The 27,756-nt window shown below is 40.2% G+C and overlaps 1 protein-coding gene across 1 annotated transcript in view; it reads left to right on the forward strand.

Moving 5' to 3' along the window:
• PDE3A (phosphodiesterase 3A) overlaps positions 1-27,756 on the forward strand; it is a gene marked incomplete at its 5' end in the record, with an annotated part of 263,037 nt that overhangs the window by 156,016 nt on the left and 79,265 nt on the right. The window contains one exon of the mRNA XM_082003203.1: positions 9,608-9,658. Coding sequence (XP_081859329.1) covers positions 9,608-9,658 — 51 coding nt within the window. The remainder of the gene's footprint in view (positions 1-9,607; positions 9,659-27,756) is intronic.

Consider the following 27,756-nt stretch of genomic DNA (forward strand, 5'->3'; position numbering starts at 1 on the left):
ACTTACTCAGTCCTAAGGGGTTGTGCTGAGACTGCCAGTCAGTTTGACAAGGTTTTGTTTTTTGGTTTTGGGTTGTTTTGTTTTTTTTTTTCCCTGGGAGGTAGAAACTTATCCACTGGGAATTGAATTGGGAAATTCCTATTTTTATGCAGACTACCAGACAGTGGTTAGCTCTTAGATTAATGTGCTTACTAAACTAATTCGACTAAGTTGCCTTCCATATGACCTTTCATGTTATGTGTTAGTATTGTGGGTGATTCGCCTAAAATGAGAGCTTGACCAAAAAATCCCTTAAAAGTTTTCCTGCCCTTTCAGTGGGCTTTTAATTCCTATGTGAAAAGACATCCCCTGTATCTTCAAGGAACTAATTTCTTTGGAAGCAGAGACCTTCCTGTGCACTGATGACCAGCTGAAAAGAGTGCATGCCATCTTCGAAGCTTGTGTTGAATAACAACAGAAAGTGCAAATACCGTATATGAAACTAGAATCTCTGAAAAGATGGAAAGTGAAGTAACAACTATGTACTAAAGAGAGACTGGTATTAGTGATATACATTGCAGACCTGATTTTTTTTTCAGAAGTCTTTAAACTCCTTTTTAAAATAAATAATAGGATTTAGATTCCTAAACATGCTTTCAGACTATGCTGACGCTGTCTGCTGCAGTAGCTAGCTAGTTTAGAAAGCCTATGCCAGGCTTGGTATTGTGACTGGGGTTCTTAATGCATAGTTAATGATTCCCAATGGAAAAAAAGTAAATAAGCTTTCTGACTTATTCTAGGAACTTAATTACACGAGAATGGACTTGACTGTGTAGCTTTGAAATCCAGGGATTTAATGTGTCTACTTTAAATAGCAAGCAAGGTTTAAATAGTAATTTTCTTCCTTTTAACAATCTGGTTTTGTTCTTTTGTCAGCTTGCTGTTACACTTAGGAGTCTTGATATTGCTGTGTGCCCTGACATCCCCGTATAAAGGAATCTTCTTCTGCAGGCTACTGCCTGCAATCTGTGGCCATGGCTAAGGTGGGAGGATGTCAGAGTATCTGTGCCCACATTTTTTATCTCACTGATATGGGTATTTTTTTCTAGGGCTTTGGTTTCCATGATTGTGCTCAGAATGGCAAAGTGAGTAAAAAAGTGAGAAAATTTGGTGAACATTTTTCACTTTTGCTTGTTGAATACTAGTCCACCAGATCAACATGCCTATTATCGATCCACCAGATCAGTTTAAAGGGAATAAGAAATCTATTTATGATCAGTTTAATTGTTTTATTCATTGATTCTGGAAATCTTTTAACTATCCAGATTAAGATAAGACTATTAACTTCGGAAGCCTTTGCTAAAAGAAATCTGTTCCACAGCTGCAAGTAGCTCTTTGTGTGGCATCCATCCTTGGGGATCACTGAAAAATAAGAGTTGCTTTTCTTTAAAAAAAAAAAAAAAAAAATTTTCAGTCCTTTTCTGTGTTTTACTACAGCTCTGCCTCCAAAACCTGTTGTTTAAAATCCTGTTTGATGTGTGAAAGATTAATAGGGACCTGAGAAATTTGATGGTAGGACTAAAAATAATAGAAACCTGTAGGGATTTGTTTTACTACTGTCATCTGTTTAAGTAGTTGTGACAAAAATTTATACAAAACCAGATACAGGGTGTGGAGGTGGATATTCCCCTGCCTTTTCTTTTTGCCACCTACATTTTTTTTTTTTTTTTATTTCACAGTACCTTCACACTATCTAAAGTTAAACCTGCTCGTTTCAAGAAATGGCATGGAGCAAGGGGCACAACAGTTGTCCACAAACCCACCGCTGCCAGTTTGCAGTGTCATATGTCTTCGTGCCTCCTGCCCCCGTGCAAGGGAGCCAGGATCCCTGAAGAAGTCAGATGCAGTTTATTGTCTGGAAATATTCTAAAAGGTCATATGCTGCCATGAGAAAAGTCCTCAAAAATGTAGTCTCTCTTGCCGTCTCACCCAGCGCCAGATATGATCTCATTCCTTTTATTCCTTTGGAGCTGAGTCCCTGGTTAAGCGCTCAGGACAGTTTCTTCACCATGCCTGCGGGACAGTCACTGCTGGTGCCTTTTGGGTTGTCCTGTGCCACAGCACCCGTTCCCCTCCCCTCAGCCTTACCTCGCCAAGTGCCGTATTTTTGTCCGTTCCTTTCTGCCACAGTGGCTCAGTATCAAGTTCACTGTCTCAACAGAGTATCTGCCTGATATGTATGTTTCTCCTGTTCGTGTAGCCTCTGACAGTGCTGTGGTTCATTGCTTGACCTGCCAGCCAGAGGGCTGTAGGGGTCAAGGAGGCATCTGCCTCTGGGGACTCTAGCTTCTCCAGGGTACCAACTTCGGAGGTCTTAACTCCATCCTCGCACGGGGCTCGTCCTGCAGGGAAGCCATTCATTGCAGCTCCTCTCCAGATCCATCGTTCTACCTCGCTGCCCCTGCCTCCAGTTCAAAGCAATGCCAAGTTTCAAAGCGTTTCTGCCTGTGCCTCGGTTTAAAAACCTTATCTCTGCTTCCAGCTGTTGTCCAGCAGCCCACAAACCTTTGAAACAACTTACTTGATTGGGAAGCAGCTGAAAGGCTCTTACAAACCCTGGTGCCAGCCAATCTATTTGTTTAGTTGGTTTATTGTGGTGAGGTTTTTTTGTTTGTTTGTTTTGTTTTTCAACCAGTCTCAGAACGGGGGCTGGCCTTGCTGATTCGCAGGGCTGCAAGGCATTGGGAGCCTTTGGGTGGAGAACTTCCACCCCACTAATTGCGCAGCCAGAGGCCGCGATGGGGTGAGCGTGCAGCTCGCGTATCTGGCTGAACAGTGCAGCTCTGACATCCCGTGCTTGAAGCTGACCCTGAGAGTTGGCGAGTGGTTGTGGAAAAGGGATTGTTTTTCCAAATATTGGAGCATTTTGCTATCTGTGTGTCATAGCCTACACGTGCCTGTGTGTGATCATGCTCACCACACAGCAGGGAAGACATCTCTGACGCTTTAGATGCCCCCAGGGCCGGCTGCAGCTGTGCTATTTGGTGGAAAAGGTGGTCAGCGCAGCCATGCAGTTGCTCCCCCGTTACGTTTTCAGGATCTGGCAGTGCTGGATCTCAGCAGCTACAGCCCACGTAGCTTCTCCTGCTGATCATGTCCACACCAAAACTGCACTCCTTAAGTCAGTCGAGTCAGTAGATACCTCGTTTATCTTGGTTACCGTGAAAGTTCAGGGAACAGTCTGTCGAATAGAAGGAGCTCTGCTCAAAATACAATGTCCAAAAAACACTGTTAGTTTCTGTATGACCCGACTCCTGCATATTTGTAAAAGTAAGTGTTTCTTCTAATATGTAATCCAGGAAATAATTTGTGCTTTTTTGTTACTGAAAAAGAAATTTATCGGGAACATTTTGTGCCTACTTGCTGGTAACGAACAGTTTCTTTTTACCAGTGGGAATACGATCCTGACTGAAGCATAGCTAATACCCATTCAGTCAGAGAATATGTATCATACTGTGCCCCATTCAGTGCAAGCTGTAAGGAGGCAGTGTCAAAGAACTCAACAGTGAGACACTGTTCCACATCCTCAACATGCCCATTCAACAAAATCTCTTCCAAAGAGGGAAGATGTTATCCTCATGTTTAAATACAGGCTCTGTTATTTGGCGAAGGCTGAAACCAGGTGCCAGCCAGTGAAATGATGGGATGCTCCTATGTACCTCTATGGGACACTGATTCCCAAATATAAGCCACTCTTAAAACTGCTGGCTACCACCCAGCCAAACTCAGAATCTCATTGATAATTATTTCTTGCTGCTGCAAAATGCTCTAAATCCTTGCAGGAGCAGCAAAAAGGCATTTTTACAGGATCTCAACTCTTTGGAGGAGCTCAGGGTATCCTATTCATGTATCGCAGCCAGTTCAGCAGAGAATATTGGATGCTAAGTGTTTGACTGCCAATCACAGATGGAGCAGAGGAGCAATTTCTCTAGCATTCCTGTGCTTTTCTTTGTGCTCACCTTTCATTTATTCACTGGAGGAGAGCAGGACTCTCTCATGCTCACTGTAATGGAAACATGGTGTCCAGCCACAGTCTGAAATCTTTAAAGTCAATAAGCCAGTGAGTTGGGGAAGGTCCTGACACATTTGGACTATGTGATCCTGCTTCAGTCTATCTGAATGCCATTTACTGGCTTTGGTGACTTATGGCTGATTTAGCTTACATTTGTCATAATCCAATTATTTTTATAACTGTAAAAGTAGTGTGTGTAAATATATATCTAAATAAAATTCCGGAGTAGTAGACTATAATCTGAATAGAATTAGAATAGGCTCTGAACTGATTTAAAGTTTTTTATTAAACACTAAGTATAACTGCTTCATTGGTCCTCTTAAGTACTTACCATGAAAAGATCTGCTCATTCCCTCTAATAAAACTGTGCTGAGTGTTATAATTGCTTAAATAAAAAAACCCTGTGGTTTTAAAATGCCATTGCATTCTGCTACTGACGACTCGCTCCCCTTCCTAAGAATATACATGGGACTGCTCATATTCTAAATGTTGGGTTTTTTCCCCACTTGTGCCCAATTGTGGAGGTCCTTATAATAACATTACGCCTTTTCTATTTCTGTGAGTTGTTTTTTGGGTTGGTTGGTTGGGGTTTTTTTCTAGCCATGGCATAGTTAGCAGTATTGCTGGTTCAAGGGTGCCAAAATCAAAACCTAGGTGAGAAAAGATGATTTAAGGGAAAAATAAGACCTAGAAACAGCTAAAAGTGTTTGAAATGTCATTCTTTAATTTCTGTCTTTTTATTTATTTAGAACTTTCATGGTATGTGTGGGCACATTTTCCTACACTTCTCTAATACTAAGGAGGCTTAGAATTATGGTTTATGAATGTTAATGAAAGTTGAGATTATTATGTCATCATATGCTGGGGCTTTAATTAAATCACCAAATAGGAGATCTCCATTTAAAGAGGTGAGAGATGAAGATGCTAATTTTTAAACGTCTTTGTTCTACTTTAGCATGGGTATCTTGGATATCTAATGCAGACAGTCCCTTGTACTCTTCCTTACTCCTTTGCAGGTATTGTTGCCTTAGCGAACACCTGGCTTACATTTAAAATTCGGTTTTACAACCATGAGGCCTAGCGACTTCATAGTGTTCACAGCGAAAGCCTGAGTTTTAGAGCACAGAGTGAGCTAGCCCTGTTTCACTTCTCTTTTTCTCTCTGTGACTGTGATTTTGGTATTAGGGTCTTCTCTGTTCCCGCCTCCTCTTCCATTCACAGTCCTCATACTTAGCTGGGCTGGGCGAGGCTGTTTTCCCTGGAGACCTGTCTATTAGTAGGGTACCAGCTGGCTTTAGCAAAGCCCATGGCTTTGTGCGTTCTTGAATGTGCAAAAGTTGTTCGTGTTGCCGAAACCTGCCTTCATCTTTAAGTTTTAAAACTATCAGAGGTAGGTTTCCAGGACAGTTTTAGATGAAATGTAAAGTAGATATTTTCCTTCCGAGAGAGACTACACGCATATAAGCTGTGTGGGAGTTTGATTTTGGCTTTATCCCTCCTTTTCTGCTGCTGGTACGCTCAGCCTCAGCAGCCTGGTCAGCACGAGTGATAAAGAAAAGAAATTGCATGGTGTGAGGTTGTTTACCATCACCCTGGACCGAATCAATTCATAGTCATTTTTAGAGGAAGTCGTGGGGTCTGGAACAAACCCTTCTGTGAGTGATAAACATAAATACCTTTGCATCCAAACACATTTTTGTGTCTGTATTTCTGTTTTCATGCATGCACCAATTAAACAATATATTTTTTTCTTCGTTTCTGATTTCAAAAGGTTGACTCAGACTCAAGTGGATTTATGCACACACTTTATGTTTCTGAGTGTTTGTGGGTGGTTTGTTGGGTTTATTTTTTTTAAATATTGTTTTCTTCATCTTTTGATTTCCAAAAATCAAAAATGGAAATGCTGATGTGGAAATGCTGATGTCCAAGTAGCCTGATAGGTCAGGTGTACCTGCTTTCCTCCTTTTCTGCGTATCGTACTCCAGCAGTTAATGTTTGTCCATTCAAAGAAAATCTTTCCCAGGTTCATAAGTAATCTAGCATAGCGTGGCTTGTTGAGGTAAAGAGTGTAATACCTAGGCAATTGTCCCTCTGTAGGATGTTGGCCTGGCAGAGATTTTGTTACAGGTGCTCTACCTGTTTATTTGTTTTGCTTTCTATCTTCTGTCTTAAAGCTTGAGGCCCTTGTATAAGTGTGATATACTTCTTACTTGTTTTTTTCCATCTTCATTCCTTTGTTACTATGGATCATTGCAGATATGCCAAGAACATTGTAGAATGACATGAAAGCTTTTTCTAGATTGTGAGAAAAAAATACATTTTAAAGCCAAGTAAGATTTGATAGGTTTTAAAAATGGGAGGAAAAGGTTGGCTTCATAGGGTCATGCATTTTACTACCATGCTTGAAAACTGCCTAGAGTTTGCAAGGTTTCTTAGCATTCTAGAACTCTTCCTTTGCTTCCTTGTGCTCACCATTTTACCAGGTGATAACCACAGAGTTAACTCAGTAGAGCATCCTGGCATAGTATGTGGCATACAAAGAGAGAACAATGGTGTTGAAATTGTTTTACGCTGGGGGCAATGGATCCATCAGCAAAAATACAAACACATCTGATCCCACAAAGGCATGTTTGTAGAAGAATTAAATGAAATGTGGGTTATGTAATTTTCTATGAGGAGTTAGCAGTTTGCTAAAACGGTACCAGAAAAGCAAGGGGTCACTCTTTTGGCTTCAGTGTATTCATGACTGGCTGCTTCATTAGCGACTTTGCTTCAGTAAGTTATTTTGGTAGTTAAATGCTGAGAAATGGAGCAAGGATGAGTTGTTACAGCCTTTGGACTCATTTCTCACTGTAACATTAGCAGCTGCTGCAACATCCAGTTTGTGGAGCACCCCAGATCACCCACACGTGGTAGAGGAGTGGGGCCAGAGATAGGGGACCTGGGACAAAAGGCACCTGCAAATTGTGGAGAAGGAAGAGTCATGGAGCAGAGCAGGGGCTGCCTGTGGGGCTGGGAAAGCACAGAAGAGCACTCTGGGGTCTGAAAAACTCTGCATGGAGATGTGAAGAACCAAGCAGTAGCTGGCGAACAGGTAACAGGGTGGGCAAACCATGCCTGAAGAAGAATGAATGTTTACGAAGACTTGATTTGAGCTTGAGGATTGGTAGTGATCACAGTAACCACCCCTGGCACACGTCAGTCTGGTTTCCTGGGACTGGCTGGACTGGGAGCATCCCTACATTTGGTGTACCTCCTCTAATGTGAATGATAACTCCAAGCTTGACTCTTAACTGCATTGCCTATTTTTGATAGCAATACTAAAGGAACCCTTAGCTTTTCAGTAAAATATGGATTCGGTGAGGGTAGGGGCATGAAGAACCTGGCCATAGGATCTCATGCTACACCTGGTTTTGAGGGTGTGGTATGCACTGCCAAATGTCTGTAGAGCCTGGAGAACCACAGTAACCATAGCCAGGCCTGTAACATTAATTCTTTTTTCTTAACTGTGAAATAACAAGCTTATTTTTTGTGCTAATTTCACTGGTAGGAGTTGTAGGTAAAGATCTTCCTTATCATGCTGGGAATTGCAGGTTGTCGGACTCATGCTAAATTAATTTTTCCTTAGCCAAGTAGATTAAGAAAGTGGGCACCACTTCCCCATAAGGCATAGCAGCTGAGGAGTTAAAACTGAAGAGGTTTTCTTGGTCCAGAGTGGCAGAAGCCAGAGAGGAAGCACAGGTATGAGGGTTTTGGCAGAGGTTCTGTGAAGCACATAACCTTTGGTAGATGCATGTCTTGATAGCTTTTGCATGCCAGTTATTTACTGAGAGTCCAACTTTCATAAACATTAAAGCTTGGTTTCATGGAATAATGAGCAAACACAACAGTATGGAGAAACAAACAGGAAAACCTGACACAGCCAGTGTTTTCACCAACAGTATATGGAAAAAGGAAGTAATTACGGTAAAAATGAGGGGGTCAGTCATGAGGTATCGGTTGTCAGTATCAGGTAAAAAAAACAGTGTGACATTTCTGATCTTTGATGCCTGTCTGTACATGCGGTTTGTCTCCAGTTATGGGGGTAGGTAATCATAAGTAATAACTTAAAGAAATGAAGGGGTCCTTGGAGAAGGAAAGGGTAAGTAGGAACAGTTGATAGAGAAGACAAAGATTTCATGAGAGATGTGTGTGGCTTTCCTCATTTTTCAAAGTGGTTTTAATCTCTTGTCCTGGGATGAGTGTTCTGAAAGCATGTTCTGCAATAAGCATAGGTTGTAAATCTCGTTACTTACCTCTGACCTGGGAGAAAGCATCTCCTTTGGGAAAAAAAGAGCAAGAAAATGTTCGTGACTGTTAGTCATTACATGTCACATTAACCCTCCTATCTTTCACTCACATATTTTTATATTTGCATAAAGCTATGCTCATATAAGTAAGAAAAAGCATTACCCAGAAGAGATCCCTGAGTAGCTGTAGAAAGAAGCCAGCTCCCAGGCTGGAACATACGCCAGCCGAGCACTCAGAGGCGGGATTAGCAGTGGCAGCCGCCTTGCGTGCCGCGCAGCTCCGGTTCCACCGGAGCCATGCCTCGGCACTCCCTGGTGCTTTTCAGGGTTTTTTAGGCAGGTGTGAGGATAGCTTTATTGTCAGCAGTTGACGTTTGCCCATAACCTTCGGATACATAAGGCAGTAATAAAGCCTACTGGGTATTGTCTCTCCTTTTTTGCCCCCCCACCGTGACATATATGGGAAGAGCGGCTGTATGCAGATTGTACGTTGCTTACAGAAAGAGAGGGCCTGTGTTAGCGTATGGTTATGAAGTACAGTGGAAAAAGATCGAGGAAGACAAATTATTTTCTCTGGGGTCTGTTTGCACAGTCCGATGTCTGACCTCTCTTCTCAGAACACAGTCTCCTGGAGGGTTGCGCATAGGACTGGAGAACTGAATTGGGGCTATAATTAATGCTTGTCTTCTGTTTAACTGGAGCAGCTGTGTACCAGCACAAATCTTACTTTCAACAAGACCCCATCATCTCTAAACTCTCTCTTTGCTTTCGTCTGCAATGTTTGACCCCAGCCTGTTTTCCTTTAGAGGGTGTACCTCTCCTGTTTTATTATATTGAGAATAATTCAGTGGTGAGACAGAATTAAAGCTGTCACTAACTTTCATGCCTGGTGTAAAATGTGCATTGCTATATAATCAAAAGTCCCCTGGTTTTGGTAATCTCCTTGTTGAGATATCAGCTCTCCTTTTGCCAGATCAGTTTTAAACATTTGGCTAAAGCTGAATCTGTGGCGGTGGGAAATTTATTGACGTGAGCAGTGTTGTGATGCTAGATGAGTTTTGGATCTAAATGTAAAGGTACGAAGTTACAGTAGCAACTCCCAGGTCTCACCCTCATTATAAAGCTAAAAGCTGTGTAAAATAAATCATAAAAGCAAACCTGTTTTTTCATAGAAAATGTATGATGGACATAAAGGTGTGAATGTCTCAATTAATTAAGGCAAATGAGTCCAAATTCTCACTTAACCTGTGCTCTTCTTTGTTTTCAGCTCATGGGGCATTCTGAATGGGACCACAAACGAGGACCCAGAGGCTCACAGGTCAGTTGCTCCATATTTTGTCTTTGGTTTCGGCTTTTTCTAAGTTTGAGGTATTCAAGCAAGTTTTCCATCTGAGATTGGCGAAGTTGTTAATTTTGTTAATATTTGCAGGACTGAACCAATGGAAAAAAGCATAAAACTGTGACAGCTTTCATTAGTAAAATTTTTGAGCTGTAATCCAAACAGTTGATCCAGACAGAGCTGAGTCATGCAACAGAAGGTTTCTTTTGGTAGCAGAAAAATGGATTATATGTATTGAGAAAGCATTTCTTGCTCAGCTGTCTCCATCAGGATATAAAAAGAATGTGATTTCAAATAATGTGTGTATGTTTTGTGGTGTTTTTCTTTAAAATCAGACAGACTTGTAAAACTTGGATGGCCCTCTCACCTTGTTGAATAATAAAGAGATTAGTGGTGGTAGAACTCTGTGGGAAGGTGCAGGAAAGCCATACGTAGCTACTGGTTTGCTCTTGACACATTGCTGAAAGGAAGTTATGCTAGTAGCGTTAACGGTGTCATGCTGATACATTTTTAATTATCTATAGAATTACAGTTGCTGGAAAGGAGGCATTGCTATCAATGTGATGTTCAGGAATTTTCTTGCTTGTGTAAAGCAGTCTTTCCCATCTAGTGTTGAAATTATATAAATACATTATTAGGGCACTGGTATTTTGGAATTGCTTTTTCTTCATGTGAAGGATTTTTATATGAACATCTATGTCTAAATCTAAAATAAACAGGCTCTGCTGCTGTGGAGCTACATCGTTGCACCCTTAATCTCAGTAGGGTAGTTCTTAGCCTAACCTTTATAATGCCCCTTGCAAAGATCACTGGAGTACCTGCCTTTTTAATGAGAAAATATCATATGTTAATCAGGAAGCTGCTACTTACTTTAATAGACAAGATTTACTATTTTTAATGCAAAATTAATTTACTAAGTTTTGCTTTTTTGCCCTTACTGTTCCAGAATTCGACATTTTTTCTGAAGTTTCCTAAGTTTCTGTCTTGCATCTCATTTCAAAACCATCTTGAAATTTGCAGGAAATTCAGTATTTCATTAAACATTTTAAGATTGGTTTTAGATCTGTTTTTTTTTCAGGTGACAGCCTGTCATTCCAAAAAGATAAACAAAAATAACAGAAAGCAAGCTAGTTTTCAGTGGAAACAAGAATTTCAGAAATCGGGGAAATCCTATCCAGTAAGGTGAGGGCTATTCAGTACATAGTCTCTCCTGCCTCATCTGATGTGCTAGGTGATCATGTTGTGTTCTTCTAGTCCAAAGAGTGGAAGGTAGTTGGACTCCTCTAAATTACTGTTGAGAAGGCGGCAGTCACTTGAAGGACTCTTGAGGTGACTTAGACGTCTTAAACTTTTCTAGCATTATTGCAAATCTTCATCTAATTTTTGTATGCATATGAAAATATGGGTAGTCTTTTGTATGCTCTGAACCATGTCCTGTAGTCCTAATGCTTTGCCAATAGCAGCAAAATATTTAGAGACTGCTGACTTGAGTGCATATGAAGTCTGTGCTGGTGTTGCATCAGAGATGGAGGCCTAAGTCCTGTCTGAGTCCTCATGCCTGATATATCCCGTTGGCTGTGTGCCTCCATGCTTGAAGGATTTTTTGTTGTCAGCTAGACATGTTTGAAGGTTTACAGCTAGCCAATAAGAAACATTAGAGAAAGGGATTTAGGTGGAAGGTAAGTGGTATCAATCTGGTCCAAACAAGTTTTATATTAGAAGGTAATATGGATCAAGTTAACTATCAAAAATGTATCTTGCTGCAGGAAATTGGACTTGGGCTGTTTAATAGATCTCTTTTGAGTTGTCTGAAAAAGTGAACTCACAGGATGAAATAGTTGCCAAAGAGTTTTTTAATTATTTGCTTTCATGAGGCTATAGTTTCTTCTAACGAGGGTTGCAGAGAAATTATTATATTGCCTGGTTTCTCTCTTTTGCCCCTTACTGAGAATAAGGAGGGCTTCCATGGCTTCACCCAATTTCCAAGGAAGAGGTCTCGTGGGCATTACTCAGTTGTTCCAAATGCCCATCTGTATGGAGTGCAAGTAAAACCATTCATTGGGTACTGCTAGGGAAGATTGTACTTGGCAAAATGAGGTAACAGGTTACTAAACATATAGATTAAGTTCTCTGGGTTTCAGTAGAGGCTGAGGAGGAGATAATTGTGAGAAGATAACTCTATATAAATCTAAAAATCTCCTTTTATGAGGACAGTTTTGTTCCTTCCTTGTGTGATGTTTTAGATACTCTGCCACCATTGCATATTTTTAAAAAGGGGGATGAGGAGAAGTTCAGTGGAATTCTCTGCAGGTCAGCTTGTAGTTGTTTGAACCTTTCTTAAAAACATTATTCTATAAAACTCTGTATCAGATTTTCACGTAGAAGACCCCTGCTGATTTTTTTTTCTTGGGGAGAAGTCTCTTTTTTTTTTTTTTTAACAAAGTAAGCAAACATACTTCACCCCTGAGAGTTCATTCCTTCAAAACAGGATAAAATCTGCATATGTAGGGTTTCCTTGACAGAGCAGTGATGTGTTTCCTTCTAACTACATCTAAAAAGAAGTACATAGTTTTAATCAATTCCATCCTGTAAGGACTATTTTATTTCATTTGTGCTGCATATAAGTGTTCTGCAAAGCTTCTAGAAAGCTAATTGTTATAAATCTTGGAAGAACCTTGTAAAACTAACATCAATATATACCACGGAAATGTTAAAAGGTCTTGAATAGGATGGGAAAAGAAAATGACCCAAGCTCTTTCATTAGCCTGTGGTATCCTAGTGCCCAGTCACAAGAAGCAAGGAAGAAAAGTTTCATTAGGGGAAGAAAATAAGCTTCAGTTATTCCACTGTAGCCTCAGACTCTCTCTCTTACATGGCTCTGAAAACTGTCTTTGAGAGGAATAGTGTTAAACCTAATTTAAGTAGTTCCTTGAAAGGAATTAATTTTTGCATGTAATATAAAAGACCTGTTTTATCCTTTTCTGATTCAGTTACGTTGTTACCAATTTGTGTTCTTAATAAATGTACCCTTTGTTAAACAAGACCTTGCTTAAAAATGAGTAATCTGTTAGGTATACTTCTCCTTCAACTCCAACATATCAGTTGTTTAAAGATGGACTGGCAATTGCCTGCCCCATCTGCCACAGGGTTGTGTTGCCCTCCGTTTGCAGGGCTTTCTTCCAGCAGAGAAACGGGACTTGGGAGGAGAGGTCTCTCCTGGCCGGTGGTGGCCTGCGCTGCTCGGGCAAGCAGCAAGAGGGAAGGAAGGGGTTTGGGCTTGTGGTATTGGGAGCCTTATGTTAGTAGTCTTCCATGATCTTTTAATTCTTGGGGATTAAAGTGAAGAAAGTGGGAAGATAGATTTTAGGAAGCCACCTGTGTGTGTGAATGTTAGCAATGTCACTTATGAGAAAAGGAAGTGGAACCACTGGTTTACTATAATATAAAACTAAACTCCACATACAAACTCATAAAATTATTCTGCCAAAACTCGTTAAACAAAACTCTAATTCTGTTTGCTTTTTTTTTAAGAATTAGTAGGTTTTCGATGGTATGTGCTGAAACATGAGAGGAAACTACTACAGTGCATGTCATACTTCTTAATGACCCACTTTGAAAACATGTTCCTTTTCTGCATGTGGGAGTTAAATGCAAAGTTATAGGTAGTGAGGGATGTCAAATGAAGTACACTGAGGCTTATGGGAATTTCTGTTTGCAGGAGTTTGTCTCCTGATAAGCATCTGCAATTCAATAGAATGTAAATGGGACAAGTAAAAAGCTGTCTTTAAAATATTTAACTTGCTCCTGACTTCCGCACCAATACCGCACTCACTTTTTTATAGATTACACACATGTATATGCACATCTGTATGTTGTAGGATTCCTTTTCTTTTAGAATAATTACACTGTAATCAGAATGAATTATAGGTTACCTTACAAAGAGCAATGAGTTCCTGGCTACCTACTTCTTTTTTTTTTTCCCCTTCTTTTTTTGATCTCAAAAGATAACACTTCCTGCTGTAGATGCTTCATGCAGAGAACTTACTCTCTGGATTTGAAATCAGGCAGAAAGTGCAAAGTGAATTTCATTATGTTCCATGCTTAATTTTTAAAATTAATACAGGCTAGTATTTAGGCACGAAACTTTAAAAATGTGTTCCAAGTTAAAGGAATTCCTAAACGTTTAGGAATGTTTAACCCACCAAAAGAAATTTTTCTCAAATATACACAGGCAGTCTGTAAAACCTCATAATCTCACTCATGAGGGGAAAATATTCATACCCATTCACGCTACAAGAAAATGCGACTAGCAGAATTCATCCTTGGCATATTATCCCTCTGCAGAAAAAATATGCAAATGGTATTTTAATTATTCTACTACAACATAATGATATTTCTGAGGTATTTCAGGTGGGATGCATGGCACGCTTTGCGCACAGCTTTTTACAAGGGACCTTGAATGTGTGGGCGTTACTTGTTGCTCTGTCATCAAGCCTTGTTTGGCTTGCTGGAGATGTAGGCGTAGCCCCAGGAGTCAGTAGAATCGAGTGATCGTTCCTCCAGCGTTATAAAAGGATAATAATCGGGAGAGAATCACAGAGGTCCAGTGTTTTTAATTCTCTTTAAATATAAAAGCTCTCAATTACATATCTGAGGTGCTGCATTTTACCCCTCCAGTTCCTAAGCAACAGCTATTTTCAGCTTGAGTGCGTCTGGTGTTGTCTACCTACTTCATGCTTTTGCGAGGTAATTCGTCAGCGAAAGCTAGGCTTTTCACTATCTCGCCTGATTCCCTTTGTCGTGGCACTAAAAGGAGACGGATGCTTTAGAGAAACGGGAGAGGCTTGGGTGTAACCAGTCTCAACCTTGCAGCTCGCAAAAACTTATGTACATCGGGATGCTCTGCTGTCTACAGGAATGAAGCACAGGAGTCAGAAATAAGGTTCTTGACACTGGTTGGGGAGAAGCCTTTTTCTCAAGTGTGGAAAAACCTCTAGTGCAGATTCAAAATCATGAGCCGGAAATCTCTGTATTTGCTGAAGCGTAGATGGGAGTCGATTCCCGCTACTGACCAGGTACTGTGCTCTGGTGAATCTGTTGTGTGTCTGTCTGCCCTCGCAATGCCGCTGTAAAGAGATTTATGGTGATTTAACGGTGGTGGTTGTGGTCCTCTGCATACAGTGAGAACCAGCTGATCATTACTTGTCATTTCCACGATGAATAGTGCAAAATGTTGGTAAAGCCGATTTTGCAGGAGCATGTGCTTGTGAATGTGGAGGTGCCATGACAGCCCACTAATGCAGACTTATTTAACTGACAGAATCCCCCTGTCTCAAAAATGAGACTTTTCCAAAGGTTTTAGGAGTATTTAAACTGAGTGGCTGAGTCAAGCCTACTGCTGATAGGTTCCTCGGAGCACGTCTTTGTTCATTTCATATCTTACATGTATGTATATACATATGAAATCACTGATTACAAGTAGATGTAATGCATTGGCAGAACCTCAGCTTCTTCAGTATCATCTTGGTTGATGCATCATTTCAATATGTTAACAAGGACAAGAGTAAAGCAGATGTAAATGATGTAGACCAGATGTAATGTAAAAATCGTGGGATGCTGCTTGGAGCAAGCATCGTCACCATAAGCAGGACTAAGATGTGATGAATGGGAGTACGATTAGTACATTTCCTACTTCTTGCTCCAGGCATTCCAGGATTCTGTGAAATTTTTTTCATTATCTTACATGGGATGTAAAGACACTGAAAGAAATAATTTGGAAATAATATTGAAAGGAAGGTGGATGTAGTAGTGTATTACATGTTCCAACTCAGTTTTCTGTTGATAAAGCAGTTGACTATGAAGGGGTGCCTTTATCAATGGGAAAAAGGCAATTTGGGAGAAAATTCTTCAACAGCAAGAAGGATGGACTACAGAAATACTTCCCAGTTTTTGAGAAGGATCCTCTTGTACGCTTTTCATTGAGAGAGGGAAGGGAAGGGCAGATTACGTGCCATATTGTATAGAGGTGTAGCTTTTAGAGCCAAATTGGGCCACTGTGAACATGTAGAGATCTCAGACATATTACTAGTCAAAATATATCATGCTGTCACATCCTATCACATCAGGCCTATGTTTCCTGGTTAAATAAGGTTATGCCTCTTAAATATATCCAGTCTTAATTTAAAGTCTTCAAGTGATAATAATCCACTGTATTTGCTGATAAAGGTTTTCTAACATTTTTTAAATGTTGTCTTTCTTAGCATAATGCCTTCTTGTTTGACTTTTTCTAATTTAAATATCCCACCATATCAATTTGCTACACCTTTGAAAACCAAATTTAAAAAGCCCTCTTTCAGAAATATTTTTTCCCAGAAATATGAACAGATACCTAGATTATTCTTCCACTTTGCTTTGCTACAATTTAAACTAGTTGAAACACCATATTTCAAAAGAATCAGATTCTCTGGTAATTCACAATAACAAATTAACTAATAATAATAAGGCATTGTTCTTGAATACAATTTCATTGTATTGATACTGAGTTGAATGGATCCAGTTCAATCAAACATTCTTAAATCTTCTGGTAAAAGAGGGATAAATAAATGCTCTGTTATGAAGTGAGTCATTTGTCGTCTTGTTTCTGTTAAAATGCATAGATGCTAATGTTGTTTCAAAGGAAAGCTGTATTTCAGCCTCACTTTTCCTGTGTTTCCTTTTCCTTTTAATCACTTTAACCTTGATGTTGCATTGCATCATACTGTGTTACGGTATGAGGTATCCAGGAAAAGTAAGTATTCCTTACCTTGGTGTGAGGTGTGCTTGAGTGCACTGAGCTGTGCTTGCCATCATCAGCCCCTCAACGCATCTGGGGGGTTTTAAAAGAGAAAAGGAAATTCCCCTGACCCATCTACCACTTTTGGAGAAGCAAGACTCAGTAAGTGATGCGCGTAGATGGAGTTGACTTTGAGCGTAGAGTGAATTTGTAAGAATTGTTTGAAGGTAAACTAAGGGAGATGATGTTCAGCTTCAAACCCATAGATGTTTCTCTGGGTGTTCATTATGCTGGGTGACACAGGAGGAGTGGGGCTGCTTTGCTGGTTCCCTCCCTTGCTCAATGGTGCCTCATAGGAAAACGCAATGAGGCAACTTCTTGAGCGTTTTAGGCTGATCCTGTTCACATAGTTATTGTATAAAAATAATAGCTTTGCCTTTTGGTGCAATTTCATTATTTAGTCCTTAAAGGGATGCACTAGCTTGCTATGTTACAGGCTAACCTTGAGGAAATGACATTATATTTTGATAGGTAAGTAGTAACATTGTAGGTTATTTCTCTATTCAGAGGAGATAAAAAATATTTATGTTAACAAATGACAAAACCTCTCCAAACTGATTTACTGTATTACCACTTTAAAAAAATAAACAACTAAAGGAAGGAAATAAAATAGAATTCTGAAAGTGAGATCTTTGGCTTGATCTTGTTTCTATCTTAAAATAATATGGCAGAACTGACTTTTAAGAACATGGGAGCTTAAGTCCACAGTGAAGACTGATACTCTATTTGAGCATACTTTTTATCTTTTAAATGTTACTAAGTGATTTTTGTTCCTCATCTTACCTACTTTATATCAAATCAAATAAAACCCAGACCATAAACAGGCTGAGAAGTAGGGGTAGAGAAAAAACAAGAGTAGTTATGATGGCTATAGACAATATTGTTGTGGTTTTGTTTGTTTGTTTGGGTTTTTTTTGGGGGGTGGGAGTGGTGTATAGTTTTAAATTTGATCTTCTGAGCATCACTGACGCTCAGAGACACTACATCAAAGAAGTCTTCGTGGTTTCTGGGGTCTGGTATGACAAGGGAATTTTTGTGGTTGGTTGTTGGCTTTTTGTGTATGTGAAAGAGTGAGGAAAGCAGGTTTGAGTGTGAACCCTGAATTAGATCTTTCTGGTTTCGGTCAATGAGAAAACATCTTACCTAGCTATACATTTTTATATGTGGAAGAGCCTGATCCTGGATGTTTTGCATGGGTAAATTTAAACAAAATGGTGATGAATTACATATTATGTATTAGCTTCTATTCAACAAACTGTAGTATCTCTTAGTGTTTGAATCTTGAATGTCTTTATATTTCTCAGTAATTTCACAAGAAACTACCTTTAGAGATCCGAGGAAAGAATTTACTTAATTTTTTATCCCTGATAGTTACAGCTGAGAATGATTTTTACCAAATGGATATGCATTTAAAAGGCTGTGGTAACCCAATGAGCCAGAGGTGATGAGGTGTTAAATATTTGCTGTAAGGATGTTGAGTATTTTCTTCTGCCTGAAAGTCCCTGTAGATTTCATCAGCCATAGTCTTTGAGCATAAGTTGTATTTGATAGCAGTCCTAAGACAGGAAGAATCTTCACACATTAGCCTGTGGTGTAAACTTTTAATTGTTTCATTGATGAATGTGAGTTTAAAAACATTATACAACAATATGAAAGGCAAATGACTTAATAATTGATATACAGATTTATATAACTGTAGATTGTTCAAAGGAATGTACTGTGAAGGTAAACAAATGCATCAGTAATATTTCTTTATCTAGAAATGCATGCTTGTAGCAGTGTAAGCAGTGGTAATGCTTTCTGTGCCATTAAGTCAGCAGTTTAGATTTTGATGGATTTGGGTAAATCCCGTGAATTGATGCCTCTCTTACCTGCCAGTGAATTACAGCACAGGTATGCCTAAGGCAGTTTGCATGTACAGTGCAATATCCTGTTCCTTGCCACTGGTCCGGCAGGTAGGAGAAACTCCCATAGCCTACAACCTGTGCACGGTGCTAAACAGCAAATAGACTGATTCCAATATGACTTGAGTCATAGCTCTGCGAAATGATAAATCCGGGGATTTTCCAAGAGAGAGCTTGATAAATCATTGCATCATGCAGCCACCATATTTTCAGTGTGTTCTTGTGTGAAGTAATTCTTACGGATTAGAACTGCTGTAAAGGAATGGAAGAAGTTGATTTTGTCAGGACTTGGAACTGTGTTTTCACCTTTTTTTTTAAATGGCTCAGCACAGACCTTTATGCTAGTTGCATCTTGCCTTTCTGCTCTGAAGGGTCCTCACTCATAACCCCTGCATATCCATGAGGATGGATACATCATATCTGATATCTTTACGAGAAGGCTGGGGCTCCTGTACTTTATTTGTCTCTCAGATGGCCATTAAATTCAGACTTGACTTTGCTGCTGTCCAGCTGCCCCTGCATCCAGCAGCCTGGCAGCAGCATGGTGCTGCCAATTGTCTTCGGCCAGAGCCAGCTTCGCTGGGGACTTCATGCTGAGGAAGCGCAAGCCTCTGCAAGACGGCGGTTCTTGCATCTCAACAGCAGCTCATCTCTCGTCCCATCTTCGCGTTAGAAAGGCCCATGGAGAATACATGCCTGGAGCAGAGTTTCTGCTGGGACACATCACAACGGTGATCCTTGTACCTAACCCAGTCCCTCTTACTATATCTGAAAACAGTTTAAAAAAAAAATGTTTCCTGTTGTTTTAGTGGTTTTCCACAGTTACTCATTGTTAATAAAACCGTACCTTATCCTTTCATTCAGCAGATGAGCTTTCAAAGCCATAATGGCCGAGTAGAGATTTGTGGAGTTTGGGATGTTATGGGAAAGAGGCCTCCTGGGAGGGTTGTGGGTTGGTTGGAATATGGAGCTGGGGCTGGGGGAGGAGAGTTGCTTCTGCACAGCAGGAAAGGTGCAGAAAACCGAGATTGGGATTAAGAAAATATCTATAAAATACTTCCTTGCTTTCTAGTGCAGCAAATGAATGTTGTAATGCAGAAAACAGTCTCAAAGAAATAATCTGCCTCAGATTTGACCTTGCTTCTCTTAAAAGTGAGTTGAGCCATAGGCACTAGCTGCAACTGTGGGACCATTTCTGTTTGTCTCCCAGGCTTTCTACCCTGCTGTGCTACTACCCTGTGTAGTACTAACGGATGTGCTACTCTGTTCGCACATCAAGAGACACCACTCTTGCTTGCCGATGTACCACCACCACTGCTCAGGAGGTGTCTGGAGAGGTTCTGTGAGTAGTTAGGATTGTTATGATGTGAATTTAGGCCAGGGAGCAAATGTTTCCAAAGTACAACAGCAACCAGTTCATTTCAGAAGGATCAGCACCAGAAATACACCTGTCACCTTGCATGGCTTTGGCTGGGCAACAGCTGGGGTGGGGAATCTCAGCACTGTACATCCTTCCCTGCTGGCAAATGGCAATAAAATGTCACTGTGATTCACAAGAGCCTCAAGTGTGGTAGAGAAATTGCAATTAATGTTGATGTAGAGCTGTAAGGGTCTAGAAGCTGACAGGACGCAAGACAGGATACGTCGAACTGACAGTTGCGACACAGGCGATGCAGGCAAACCTCCTGCAACCTCCCATATCCATCACTTGTAGGATGGAGAAAGACTTTTTAAATGGTGTCAGCCACTCTGTAAATCACCTTCTCTGTCAACTTCTCAATCCCAAAATGATTAGCAGTGAGACACGAGTGGATTGGCAGCTTGATAATGACAGCCCTCTTCTTAAGACTCAGTCACTCTGTCATGTCAATATTCTTCATAGCTAAGCAGGACCTCAACACAGATTTCCAGAAATGTTGCCTTCCTTCTTGAAAACTTTTCTCTACTGTTAATCCTCGAAGGTTTGTAGTACAAGTCTTGCTGCTAGTCACGCAGCCCCATTGCATGCAATAGAACAGAAGCTTGCTGATGATAGACAAATTGTATTTTACTTTATTCAGTGATCAAGTTGCAGTTCAGGAAGGTTGTAATTTGTAGGATTGTAGGTGTACTGCAGTTTGGAAAAGGAATCGGCATTGAAATGCAGACAGCAGTCTGAAATTGTATCCTGGTGAAATGATTCCTTGAAGCAGCATGTTAAGACAATAAGCAGTCACTATGACATTTTACTTCATTTTGAAAAGCAGAGATAGTGGAAGAAGCTGATATGCTGTCTTTTATCCCAAGTATTGCCTTACACTAGAGTGTGCATATCCACTTCTGTTTTGAGATATAGATTGATTATGGCAATTGAATTATGAGTACAAGATTGTGAACTGTCATCATTTGGAGCAGAGGAAATGATCTTTTTCTGTCTGGGGTGGTAAGACTCCTGAAATACCCCTTCATCTCCCTGCATTTCTCTCATCACCACAGTGTATCTTTCTGGGCCAGCAATTTTCATAATTTTTTTCATTTGTTTGTTTTCAGATCCATGTTTTATATACAGTGTAAGTTTACTGGCTACAGCTTGTTTCTCAACTGCTTCTTTACAAACTCCTTTGTAGTAGTTCAGAGGCTTGTGGTCTTCAGTTTAAAAAACATCGCTTAATAGATTTTGTTCATGTGTACTTTTTTTAGTTTTCCAGTTGCAAACTGTTACGAAAAATGCTTGGGGCATTACTTGTAATTGTTTCTTGGATTTAGGGGGATGTGAAATGTATTGGCATCTGACAGTTAAAATTGCTGGTTACCTTTAAGTACCCATAGAGAAACTCGCAGGCTTTAAGAAAGTTTAATCTGCAGAAGTTCAAGTCCTCTGCTTCAGCACAAGCTAAAGCTATCTACAGATTTTCAGGTTTCAAATTCTTCAAATTGTCAAAATTTGGGCATCCATATGCCAATCTCTGAAACAAAAACTACACTGAGAATGTTCTGAGTCCAGAGTGCTGCACCTCAAAGAGGTTAGTAGTTAATGATTAGTAAAACAGTGTCCCTTAGTCTTCTGGAAATGGCTATGTTGGATAAAATTTTCCAAATACAGGCTAACAGTTGAAAGGGGAAACGTCAGCACAAATGTTTAAAGTTTTGCAAATATAGAAGGAACTGAAAACAGGGTCATACGAAGGGAAGCAATGGCCAGTGTAATAATGGGTGATACATTATTACAAAAAAGAAATACATTAAAATTATGTAGCACTGTGGCTTTTGTGATGATAAAAAAATAAATTTCAGCTCCTTGCAACTACTGAAAGCTGAGAGTTGTGCCACAAGGTGTTCTTTTCATTTCCAGTAACATCTTAAATTTCACTTAGGGTTTCAGGTGTTTGTCACCTTCCCAAGCAAATTGTTGAACACAATAATTATAAATTTTTGGCTTCCAGTTTTCAGAGATGAACCCAATTATGGAATGAACATGATTAATGTACTTAATTTCTTGCTGAGCAATTATTATGCCTAATCTTCATCCAGGATGCTTCGACTGGTATGTTAATAGTAGCATTGCTAGAGGATGTGGGCTGCTCTAACTTTCCATACAGAGTTTCCACAATGCCCTTAGTGTCGGAAGAGATCTTCAGTAACGAGGACAAAATGAATGGACTGATTTCACTCTATAATGAAAACCTCAGTTTAAAAGCATTTTTATTAATCATGTTTTAATATTCCCCGCTCCCCCTGTGCTTTGTGTCCATACTGGGGAAGACATGTATGCTGTGATAGCTGCACTCTGCAATAGTTTTAAAGAATAAATAAGTGAAAGTATTTCCTATTGTTTCTTCCTTACAAGAACACATGCTGAACTCTCTAGTAGCTTGTTTTATGAGTTTCCCAGTGGAAAAGCTCACAGCTGATCAGCTCTGTTCTCAGGAGCAGATGTTCTTTTTCTGCTTGACTTTAGTAGTGAGCCATAATTTTGTTTTGTGTCTGATGGATCAGTGTTCAAACTTTCAAAATGAATTATTGGACCAGCCTCCTGAGATTTTCGAATAAGCCAGAGCTGAAGTAAACCTTAAAATCAAGTCATAAAAAAGAAAATTTCATGTTGGGTTGGATTTTACAGATCAAAGGTTCATTGTGTAATGGGTCTGCATTGCTTAATTTTCAATTCCTGAATGACCTTGAATGGTACAAGACGAGTACAAATTCTTGCAGTCCACAAAGGAAGTCTGGAGATTATCAGACCTGAATCTAGAGTTCATAATTATTGAGTTTTTGGGCTTTATGTGGGACTAAAAATGCTACTTGTTACAGTGAATAGACAACTCCCTAGAGGAGAGGTAGAGGCATCAGTTACTGAACTGCAAAAAAGTTAAAAAAAAAAAAATTAGCACGAAAAAGATATCTTTATTAATGACCTGGATGATGGACTGAGTGCACCCTCAGCAAATTTGCCAATGATACAAAACTGGGAGAAGTGGCTGCTACACCAGATGGTTGTGCTGACATTCAGAGGGTCCTCAACAGGCTGGAGAAATGAGCCAAGAGGAATCTTATGAAGTTCAACAGAGGGAAATATGAAGTCCTCCCACACCTGGGGAGAAATGACTGCAGGCATCACTAGAGACTAGGAACTGACTAGCTGGGGAGCAGCTTGGCAAGGAAGGATCTTGGGCGTCCTGGTGGACACCAAGTTGAACATGAGCCAGTGGTGTGTCCTTATGGCACAGAAAGCCAGCAGCATCCTGGACTGCACTGGGCAGCGCATTACCAACAAGGTTGAGGGAGGTGATCCTTTTCCTCAGCTCAGCACTGGTGAGACACATCTGGAGTGCCAGGTACAGGTCTGTGCTCCCCAGTACAAGAGAGACACAGAAATACTGGAGTGTGTCCAACAAAGAGCCACAAAGGTGATTAAAGGACTGGAGCATCTGTCATACAAGAAGAGGCTGAGAGAGCTAGGACTGTTCAGCCTGGAAAAAGAGAAGGCTTAGGGGGATCTTATCAATGTGTACAAATACCTGATGGGAGGGAGTAAAAGAGATGGAGCGAGACTCTTCTCAGTGGTGCCTAGTGATGGGACAAGAGGCAGTGGGTACAAACTGAAATACAGAAACTCCTATTTAAAAATAAGAAGGAACTTGTTTACCATGAGGATGACTGAGCAGTGGAACAGGTTACCCAGGGAGGTTGTGGAGCCTTCATCCTCAGAGATACTCAAACCCCAGCTGGATGCAGTCCTGAGTGACCTGCTTTAGCTGACAGTGCTTTGATCAGGGAAGGTGGACTGCACAATCTCCAGAGATCCCTTCCTACCCTCAACCCTTCTGTGGTTCTGTCCCCCATGTTGTCATGAATGATAGGCTTCCATGGGGCACTGTTATTTCCCCTAAACTACAAGAAGTTGGGTTTTTTTCACTAAATTTAGCAGCTCAAAGCTGTGATGAGGTGCATTAGTGTTACCAGATACTTATCGCTATTAATATTCACCTATTTTCTGGTAAGCAGAATTGCCAAGAAGGTCCTGCTGAGAGTGTGGTGCTGCAGCGTACCATTCTGTGGTGCTTGCAGATTATAACGCATTAACTGGTGTCCTTCCTCTTTCTGGATGATGCTAGTAGAAGGGATGGAAAAAGTCCAGAGAGAAGGGGAATGGAGTGTTTCTACTAATTCTTTGCAGCTCACAGAGGGACTGAGGGATAGTGTTAGTGATCCTATCCTGCTTGTTGAGGTGTGGAACCAGAAGGTGAGCTTGTAGAGTAGTAAAGATTCATCTTCTCTACATCTCAGCCCCATGCAGTAGCTGGAAGACACGTGGCAGTAGCAGATGTTTGCCTTTTTGTTTTTCCTACACCTCCACATGCATACAAAAATTGGGAGGAGGGAAATAAAGCCGTAGATGGAGAAGGGGAGCCAGAAAAAAATATTTCCAAACAGAGCTGGAGCTTTATTAAAAACTGGCTCCTAAGGTAGTGATTTAAAACATGTAATCCATTTTCACACTATGTGGATAGTATTTTGGTAGGAACCCAGATAACCTTTCTTTCTGTTTCCAGTAATTTTGCTTCTGAAGCGCAAGAGCCCAATTCTCTAAAATGAGCTCTAAAAATGAGAAAATGTGACTTTTTAATACTATCTGTTATTCTTCTGGTATCTGACAGACAAACAATTTGAAATTTTCTGCCGTGTGCGGTTTTGAAAGTTCTTTTGCTCTTCTCACATACGTGCCCTCAGCTTCAGAGGAATCCCACACATATGGCGTTTTCAGTTTTCACATCCAGGATAGTGGGACCTGAATCTTCAAAGTTAGGAGATGGATATGATAGAAATGTGGAATGGCAATAAGCTTTTTATGTGTCATGTTATCACGGACCAATTTTTATAGGTGTCTAAAAATAATAACTCTCTGCATATAGAGATTGTGTTTTAGGATTCCCGGAGGGTTTCATGTGCTTGCTTCTTTTAAATTAACAGTTGGAGTTGAGTTGAACAATCTGCAAATGATTATTTTATATTAAATTCTTCATTAAGATGCAGAAAAGGAAGGGGGGTAGCTGAGAAGAGAAGCTGCAGTAGTAATTTCTATTCCTTACAACTCTGTGGGATGTGAAAGTGATGAATAGTTGAAGTCCATGATTAGGATCTTAAAGGATCAACGTTGCCTTTGAGACAGTGCTATCTCAGAATGGTGACTGTTGCTGGGATTTTGATGTGGTTGCATTCTCATCACAGAAACAGCCCCTGGACAAAATCACACTGTAGATTTTGACTCATTTCTGTCCAGATGGATGTTAAAAAGTATGATTGTACATGTGGTTTCTGTGTGTAGCTGCCACCTCCTGTCTTACAAACAGAGACTAGCTTTGGTTTTTGAGCTATTACTAATATTAGCCTCAATGAAGGGTACAGCTTGATGTTGGTGGAGGAGCAAGACAAAGCACAGTGTCTCCTTCGTCAAAGGACATGGTGCAGATGGACAGTGGTACATCAGAATCTCAGTTGTGATAACCCCCCCAGCATGCTTGGGCTGTAGCTGAAAAGGGCAAGGTGTGCAGTGTACGGTTTTTACTGAAGAGCAAGTAGAGCATGGAAGAGGAGGAAAAGTAGAAATTGAAACAGAAGTGCCTTAAGAGGGTTGTGAATCAGTAATGCAGTCTTGTCCTGTCCAGATACATTTTCTGGAGTAAATCCCATAATCTCTTGATATATCAGTATCCCACTGACTTTGGGACTGCATAGACACCACCTTTCCTTCAAGATTGTGATGCTGCTTCTCTATCCCCCGCCACACAACACCGAGTCTTAGAGTTGGGAAAAAGAAATTGGAAAAGTTATACAACCGGGCAGTGGATTCCTGAGATGCTAGAGGTCCTAGGGATGTGCTATTTTTGTTGCTGCAGACATTTAAAAAAATGTACTTCCAACATTTTGTTTTGGAATTATTGCTGAAGTTCTGAAGTCCAGGAATTTTTAGCAAGTCCTCACCATGGGAGCAGAAGGAAATAAATCCAAGATATTTTAATATGGCATACATAGTTCTGTGGTTGCCAAAGGGAAGCGCTCCACTTAAATGTCAAGACAATGTTAGCAACAGCTGACCTGAGAGAAATGATCTGGTGATCCCAGCCCAGTTTCTAATGGTCAACTGTCTTTCACTGAAAACACTACCTCAGTCTTTCAGTGCTTGGGAGACGTTTGCTGTGTAATCGATACGTAACCTGCACTCTGCTCATTTCTTCCAGTCAGACTTTTTGGGGTCCTTGTAGGGTAGATGAACCTTCCTTTGTTGTTGTTGAACCTCAGCATCTCTTTTGTGTGCTCTAGAGGGAACCACTTGAGGTGGCAATCGCATAAAGATGCAGCACAATATCTAGGTCAGATTTTTCTTTTGGTGATATTTGGAAGTGCACCTCTTATTTCTGTTTAATTAGAAATTGGTGTCTCTTGTTTTCAGGTGCCTTTGCTAGGGAGATAAATAAGCAGTACTATTTTAATTTGTATGGCTCTTCCTGTTGTAGCACTTGATCTGATCTGGAGTACTTTTCTCTGTTTTCCTCTCACTTGCCTGATCATCCCTCCCAGTTAGAACCTTTCCCACTTTTATCGCCTACCATGTTGGAGTAGCAATGATGACGTCAAAGGACTTTTTTGGCCATTACCATGAAATTGAAATTTAACTTAGTCTTGTCTGTAAGTCTCTCACACTGCCATTAAATCTTTTGTGCGTATTGATGCTGGGCATGTTTTCAATGCTATTTTTTTAGCTCAGTAATATGATTGTTATTTGTCCAAGTATTACTTCAGGGACCCCAGCCTGACTACTTCTTGCATTCAACCGTAATGCATGCCCAGTCCTTTATGAAAATTGCTGTGTGCTGCTGGCATCCCAGGCACATTTGCAGCTGACCAGAGTGCATGTCAGCACTTACTAGCTTTTGTTCACCTCCACAGTTGATTATATTCTTCATAGTTTACTGTATTAGGGCATATATCCCTTTTTTTTTCCCTTTAGAAAAGTTCAAATGCCTCTTGACTTTACTTTTTGACTCATCAGAAGCCTGGTATAGAGACCTCAGCCCTATGCTTCCTCCCTTCTAGGTTCCCCTCAGGCCTCCTTTGTATCATCTTTGCCTCTGTGTAGGCCCTTGAATCCAAGCGAAGTTGTCTTAGCCTTGCCAAACATTTTTTCTCTTTGCAGCATTTCTGACATGAAACTTTTCCCATTCACAAAATGTGGTCTGAGTTCTCAGTATTTAAACCTTAATCCCTGCAACATCCATTGCTTTGATCTTTTAAAAAAATGCCCTTTTCAGTTAAAGATAAAATCTTCAAATTGTTCTCATTATTCCTGTCCATCTGTTATTACTTCTAAAGATTTGATCTGCTCTCATCAGAGCCTCTCTATACTTTTCAGGTTTTATCTTATAGCTAAACTTAACTCTTTCACTCTGCCACTTGACAGTATCATAACCTAGTGACTCTCTCTAAACCAGGAAAACAAAAGATGACTCACTCAAACTTCGTTATAACTTCATCTTGCTTCTGCTGATCTTTAGTATTTGATGGATTTCTTTTTTTTCTATTCAGAACACTTTTTCCTTTCCTGTTGCTGTTATGTTTTATAAGCCAAATGGTCTGTGGTTATACTACACCATTACTATGGTCTGTGTTATACTACAACACCTGTTATCTTACATGAGAATATTGATAATTTACAGACCAAAAAATTGCCTCTCGTACTAATATAACTTTTTTTTTACTCAGGTGACAGAAAATGCCCATCTCTGCAACAGTACTTTCACAGAAACATCATAACAGATGACGTGACCATGTTTTTACTGTTTTCTGCATTTTTTTGGCTTGCG

Source organism: Phaethon aethereus, assembly GCF_964289735.1.
Source record: "Phaethon aethereus genome assembly, chromosome: 1".
In the NCBI taxonomy this organism is placed as follows: domain Eukaryota; kingdom Metazoa; phylum Chordata; class Aves; order Phaethontiformes; family Phaethontidae; genus Phaethon; species Phaethon aethereus.